Source organism: Sesamum indicum, linkage group LG6, assembly GCF_000512975.1.
Source record: "Sesamum indicum cultivar Zhongzhi No. 13 linkage group LG6, S_indicum_v1.0, whole genome shotgun sequence".
Lineage (NCBI taxonomy): Eukaryota > Viridiplantae > Streptophyta > Magnoliopsida > Lamiales > Pedaliaceae > Sesamum > Sesamum indicum.
Window position 1 is genome coordinate 1,382,737 of NC_026150.1, and position 7,480 is coordinate 1,390,216.

The following is a 7,480-nucleotide window of genomic DNA, read 5'->3' on the forward strand; positions in this document are numbered from 1 at the left end:
AAGCGCGACATCTTCTGCTTTCTCAGAGCTAAATATGGGCCAGTTACAAGGCCCATAGGCCAATAAGCCCAACTACAAAGAAAAGTACTCTTACACAGCCCAGCCCATTGATAACCGGGCAGCATAACGACGTCGTAGCTTGGGCGAAATCCAGAAAACCCTAGCAAGGTTTGGCCTAAAACCCTGAACCTCTGCAACTGAGCTCTCTGTTCTTTCTTCTTCTCCAAGTATTTCCCACTTCCGGCCCCCGATCACTGTCTCGCTCTGTTACTCTGAAATGGCGTCGGCGGCAGTCAGGAACCCGAATTCGAAGCGGTTGTTCGCTCTTTCGCCACGAATTTACTCGTCATGCTGCCGAGGATGCGCCGTCTCCTCGCCGTTCTCTTCATCCGAATCGCCGATCGCTTCACATCAGTCTCCCAACCCTTGGTGGAGATCGATGGCCACCTTCACTCGCACGTAAAGCGCGTACTCTTGTTTGTGGACGTATTCATTTCTTTATATTCGTTTCTGTCATTTGCTCCGGCGTTTTAAACGGCGCCCTGAGATGATGATTCTGGTTATTTATTCATGTAGAGGATTTCTGCATTCCGTGAATGTTATACGCATTAATATTACGATTTGGTTTTGGATTTCTGGTGTGCGTTTGGATAGACGAAAGCTTGAAAATTGGAATTTGGGACTTTAGTTTTGGGAAATTGATACTTTGCATATATTTACTGATGTATTACTTAATGGCAGAAAACCTCATGTGAATGTGGGTACAATTGGCCATGTTGACCATGGGAAGACCACCTTAACTGCAGCAATCACCAAGGTAGGATTGAAAATCGTTAGGAGTTTTTTGTACTTGTACAGTTTTCCCATCCTTGATTTTTATTGATATCTCTCATTTGCTTTTTTGTGCCGTTTATTATCTTGTATATGTAACTTTACTTGCCTGGCGCCTGAAATTGCTCCAATAAAGGTCTTAGCAGAAGAAGGGAAAGCTAAAGCTGTTGCCTTTGATGAAATTGATAAAGCACCTGAAGAGAAGAAGAGAGGGATTACAATAGCCACGGTTGGAGTCTTTTCTATTTGCTCTTCCTGTATTTCTTCTACTTGGAGTGCTTTTCATGCTTAATAATAAAGTGTATGTTAATTTGCAGGCACATGTAGAATACGAAACTGTGAAGAGACATTATGCTCATGTAGATTGTCCTGGGCATGCAGATTATGTTAAAGTGAGATCGAAAATCTACTTTTTTTAATCTACAGTTATCAATTTTGTTTGGTCAATATAGTTGTTTCCTGGTTATTTGCTATAAGTGAGTGAATAAATGTGCTCTGAAGATGGTAATAGGCTATTAGTCAAGGCTTCAATAACTTTTGGTATCAGAACAAAACATCCTTCAATCTGAGTTTCCATTACATTTTCCAGGAAACATGTTTTTCTCATTCATTTCCCACTTTTAAGCTTGTGTGCCTTTCAACTGGTTTTGGCTCTCTTGTGCTTGACTCCCCCCAGCTCCCAAGAAGAAAAATGTATGCAAATACCACGAGAAGCAAGAAGAAAGCTCTGCAAGATTTTATATTGTGCCTGTCTGATTATTTTTGTTATAGATCTTAAGCAAAAAATCTTTTTGAGCACCTCAGGGCCTATTGTTGGAGCGAGCTTGTTGACTTACTAAACTGGCTAGTTTTAGTTCTGGATTGGTGGTGATTTTTGTGTTTTTCAAGTTTTTCCTAAACTTGAATCTTTCTACTTAATGTAGAATCACTCAAGGTTTCCCACACCTCATGAATCTTCGCTGAACCTGTTCCTTTGTGACTGCTGCATTTTTCTTTTAGTTGGGGTTAGTTGGGGAAACAAAATCAAGTGATGACCCCGTGCTTGTTGAGATGAACATAACCTGAGAATATAAATCTTAAGGGTTAACATTGAATAATCAAGATGCAAGAATAATAGGATGCTGTTATTTTTTCAGATCCAGCTCAATTTTGAGAATTACCTGAAGCTGATGACATAGCAAAATCTGTTTGAGGTCTTATTGGTCATATTTGGTTTTACAGTTGAAGTGGTTTTTCGTTCTATGTTTAACATCGCCTTGACGTTTGAATCCACCTATTTAAACACAAACTCATGTAATCAAATCTTCTCAAAAAACCGAAACAGATGAATTGATAGAACAATTTGAGAAAAACCTCTGAAATGGGTCCATTGGTTTGCATCTTTGACTATTAGTGTATAAAAGAATTAGTATTGGCCTATTCAAGGAAAATCTGAATTCAATTTCTAAAGAAGGGTAATTATTAATTGTGCTAATCATGTTATTTGTGGATGTTGGTTCGCGTTCTGATGACTTTAACCATAATGCAGAACATGATTACTGGAGCTGCTCAAATGGATGGGGGTATTCTAGTTGTATCTGCCCCGGATGGACCAATGCCACAAACTAAGGAACACATTTTGCTTGCTCGCCAGGTTCTCACTTTGACATGAATTTTGACTTATGCAGAAAGAACCTTCACTATTTTTTAGGTTATCAACCTTGACTCTTACTGCAGGTTGGTGTGCCATCACTTGTTTGCTTTCTTAATAAAGTTGATGCTGTTGATGACCCGGAACTGCTGGAACTTGTGGAAATGGAGCTACGTGGTAAGTAAAATTTTGGATATGGTCTTAATCTTATACTCTCCACTTTGACAGGTGCAATTCATTTGCATCATCTTATCGTGCTTGCAGAATTGCTTAACTTCTATAAGTTTCCTGGGGATGACATTCCGATTGTCCGAGGATCAGCTTTGTCTGCATTGGAGGGTACAAATGAAGAAATTGGGAAAAAGGCTATTTTAAAATTAATGGAAGCTGTAGATACATATATTCCAGATCCCATACGGCAACTTGATAAACCTTTCTTGATGCCTGTTGAAGATGTTTTTACCATTCAGGTAACTGATACACTTTGTACATGTTTCACATTACTCAAGAACTATCCATCTCAAGTTTCAAGGTCTTTTTCAACTAAACATGCACTATGTATTTCCTAGTTTCAGCTGCTAGTGGAGTTGCACATTTTGATAATTTACTGTCAGTATGCTGATCACATGCTAATATTGCTGTTTTCTGTTATTAGTTTATTCAGCTATTAGTTAATCTTTGTTTTTTTCCTTTCTGGTAAGTTTGGGAATGTTGAATGATCTGTAATAGCCTAAGTTCAGAAGATAGTTGCTTTTGTCAAATGGTGATGAGGTTCTGGGGTTTTTGTTGTGTGCAAAATCTCTTCTCAATGATAGCTATTCAACAAAAAAACACACATTATGTTTGGATTAATGTTTTGAATGTTTTTGTTTTGGTGTTTTGGAGATAGAGAGAGAAAAAATAGAGATAAGTAAGTATGTGTTTTGAGATAGATGGTATGTTTGCATTTGTGTTTTGATATTATATAAAATATTGTAAAATAAGTGGTGTAGGTTTGATGTTGGGACTTGGGAGACAAGAGTTACTGTTTATTGTCAAATCATATTTTTTAATATTTATATTTAGTAATATATATGTGTATGTATATAGTATTTTGTTTGTTAGTGAAATATAATATATATTTATGTTAAGTAATTTTTTTTATTGAGACATTTCTTTTTATATTTTAAATAATAATTATAATTTTAATGCATAATTAAATACATTGTAGTATTGTCTCCAAAATGATTTTGTTAGACTTTATCTTTGGAATGAAAAAACATAATATATAAAATTTAAATAAAAAATTTAGAATTAAGTATGTATTATTGGTATATTGTCCTCAATTTTCAAACTTCTCAAATATTTCATTGAAATAGGAAAATTATGAGTACAAAAGATTTAAATGGTCTAAGTTGAAAAAATTTGTAATCAAGCGTTAAATGCACTATATAACATGTTGAAAATACATTCATTAGATTTTTATATATGAACTGATATTTTAATAGATAACTGAAGTGATAAAAATACGAATTAGTTATATAATATTGATACATTGTCAGTAGTGTACGCAACTGCTACAATATTTCCGTTAGGTAGAAAAGTTTTAAATATTTTAACCAAGTAGCATTGATAGGAAATATCTTTAATATCAATGGTTTCATAAGTTAATAATTATTTTTTAGTATTAATTATTAATTACATTTCACATATATTATATATTAAATAATATATAATACATATAATACAAATAATTTTTAAAAAAATAATTAATAAAAGGAGAGAGAGAAGAAAGAAGAAAGAAAAGAAAGAGAAAAAGCTGCAGAGACAGTGACAGAAAAGAAAGAAGAGAGAGAGAGAAAAGAAATCCAAAAATAAGAAAGAGAGAAGAAAGAAAAAAAAACCAAAAGTAATTACTGCACACCTAGTGAAGGTGTGCAGACACAAAACCAAACATAGGACAGAGATCTCAATACAATGTTTTCTTTGTTCCTTATGTGTGTTTTTTTTTTAATGAGCACTCTGTACCTTGTGTAAGTTTGATATTCTTTTGGGTATTCTGAAGGGCCGTGGAACTGTTGCAACCGGCCGTGTAGAACAGGGTGTAATTAAACCAGGGGAAGAAGTGGAGATTTTGGGACTGTCACAGGTGAGAAGCAGTTTTTTTGAAACCTTAATCTAGCTCCATCACTTCTCTTGTATTTTCAAGGAAGTCTACTGCTTCATTTTTTATGTAAAGCTTTGGGGCCTTCTTATACAGTTGAGTTGGGTTATATGTTGCTATTCCACCATACGGTGAACTGGATTATGATGCCGGCATGTCTTTCTGCTGCAGAACAAACTTAAAACTACAGTAACCGGTGTTGAGATGTTCAAGAAGACTTTGGATTTTGGCCAGGTGAGGGTTCTGTTTCTGCTTGCCTTTCTAATGCATTTCATGTTGCATGTATTAGTTATTTCAAATTTTACCTTTTGGCAGGCTGGAGACAATGTAGGACTACTTCTACGCGGCTTGAAACGTGATGAGATCCAACGAGGGATGGTAAGTCTCTTTGACTGGCAACTTTATTTTCTTATGGGACTTGTAGTGACCAGTCACTCTAATTGGTTACTCTCTATAGTCTATTCTTTATATAAGTTCTCCGTTCATGAGTCAATGTCTTCATATTTCCACTTCTCTTATACTAAGGTGCTTAAACATTTATATGTTATCTGGATATATGATATCTTATCCTCAAAAATCCATTACATAAATGCTTTTGCAGTGGATGGTAAAACTCCCATTTGGGACCAAGCAATGAAAGCAAACTCTATTCTGCCTGTAGTTATCTAATACTTCTTTTACTTATTTATTTTTTTATTATTTATTTATTGTGTGAATCATTGTCTGTAGGTAATTGCAAAACCTGGTACTCTAAAAACATACACAAAGTTTGAGGCAGAGATATATGTCCTCACAAAAGAGGAAGGTGGTCGCCATACCGCTTTCTTCTCAAATTATAGACCTCAATTTTACATGAGAACAGCTGATGTTACTGGTAAGGTCGAATTGCCTGAAAATGTGAAGATGGTTATGCCCGGGGACAATGTGACTGCTGTTTTTGAGCTTATTTACCCAGTTCCTCTTGAAGCAGGTATGTATAAGCTTGTTGTATTAGCCATGGAATGTTTGCTTGGCGTTTAGTTTTTTGATCCATTCAATTTGCGTGTGTCTGTATATTAGCGTCTATGATTACTTGCAGGTTGGTTTTCTTTCTCTACAATGGTTTACTTAGCCATCGATTATTCACTGAGGAAAATGTGAACAATTTGGTTATATATTTTCTGAAGGAAATACATTAGATGCGTCTAGTTTCAGCTGCCAAACCCTAAATTTAATAACTGTGGATTAGATGTATTATTGTGATGCCTCTGTTGTGACCCAATTCTTTTCTTAATGGCAGGACAAAGATTTGCCCTGAGGGAAGGTGGCAGAACTGTTGGTGCTGGAGTAGTTTCAAAAGTTATGAGTTGAGATAATTTATTTCAGGCGTTTTAATTTGCCCGTTTTCCTTTTTCACTAGAGGGTTAGAATGAACGAGTTTCTTGTTCAGGGAAGACAGGTTATTGAGCATGTCGATTGCTAATATATGCCACTGCTGCAAAATGGTTTCATCTGTATCATCAATAATTAAATTTTTCCTTAATCTTACTAATTGCTTTGGCATGCCAGATAATTCATATGTACATCACATCTATTTTGTTTACTGGAATTGAAGAGAATTTTGGAATGTCGTGGTGGTGGTTGTTACCTCAAGTACTGATTACGTTGTTATAATGTTCATGCGTGACAATATTTTTGCTCTCCTATGCTATAATCTTGAAATCTGCAGTCATATCGTTCATGTTAACATGCAACTCTGTTTTTGGTTAGTGTTGATTGGAATAGCAGGCTGAAGAAGAAGAAACGATTACATAATGAAACTTGGTTTTGGTTATAGCGACATTCGACTGAACGTCTTCATATGAGTAAATTTGAAAATTCATGAAGCGAAGATCTTGGGTCAGCAGGAGAAATCCGGTAGTGATATCTAGCTAATTGATTAAGAAATAGCAACCAACACTATCTTGTATTCTCACATCTGTGCTTTCAGCAAACAAGCACGGCCAAAGTGTAAGACTAGCTTCCACTCCATCTGCATTATCGTGACTTGCATGAGAACTCTACGGTTCAATGCAATTTTCGTTTCGACAAAATTCAATCGCATTAACCACAACGTATGATTTATCCACTCAGACAGATCGATTTTAGATTAACTTATCATTTTACACAAGCGTCTTTTGAGTTTTTTTTTTGGTTTTTTTCCTGAAATGAATATATTGTAATTACAAGTGAGGTTAATTTATTAAATAATTTTTTTTTACTTAAATTTAGATAAATGGATGACTGTTTATCTTTATTTCAAAGATTCACTAGATATTTGTTTTTTTTGGATAAATCAGTTAGTAATACAATTTAAGTTTTATTTTGATATTTTAATAATATTTAAACAAAATATTGGGCAATATACCATTGATTATCTTTATCTAAAATATTCATTCAGTTTTTTAGGTAAAGCTTGGTTAGTAAAATAATGTAAATATACTCTTATATTCAATATACTTATGTAATTATCTATACATATAAATAATATTATTTTTAAATTTCTGATTATTTATTATTTATTTATTTTATATTTCATAAATTTATATAATTCTCACTTGTGTTGACATGGTATGAACTAGTTATTATTATACATTACATAATATAACATTGTGCAAATTTTTTCAAGGAAAAAAGAAAATACTTATCACCTTAGCACATATTTTTTTCTTTATCTTTTTATAAAAAAAAAAAACAGAAGTATACGGAAAGAAAGCGGGATTGAAGCGTAGTTTCTATTTAAAGTAGTGTTTCAACCTTGAGCAATTTTAAACTGAAGTCGCCAATTTTGAAATCACGAAACTCCTCTGATTATTGGGTCACCTAATCGCCAGCGGATCTTTCAGGGCTCCAACACG

At 34.3% G+C, this 7,480-nt stretch overlaps 1 protein-coding gene across 1 annotated transcript; it reads left to right on the forward strand.

Moving 5' to 3' along the window:
* LOC105163229 (elongation factor Tu, mitochondrial) lies at nucleotides 156–6,156 on the forward strand. Its single transcript, XM_011081498.2, has 12 exons — nucleotides 156–459; nucleotides 742–817; nucleotides 968–1,060; nucleotides 1,149–1,223; nucleotides 2,360–2,464; nucleotides 2,548–2,638; nucleotides 2,726–2,931; nucleotides 4,506–4,589; nucleotides 4,776–4,838; nucleotides 4,920–4,982; nucleotides 5,334–5,574; nucleotides 5,884–6,156. Exons 1-12 carry the CDS (start codon nucleotides 278–280, stop codon nucleotides 5,952–5,954), a joined length of 1,350 nt encoding a protein of 449 aa, XP_011079800.1. The 5' UTR covers nucleotides 156–277; the 3' UTR covers nucleotides 5,955–6,156.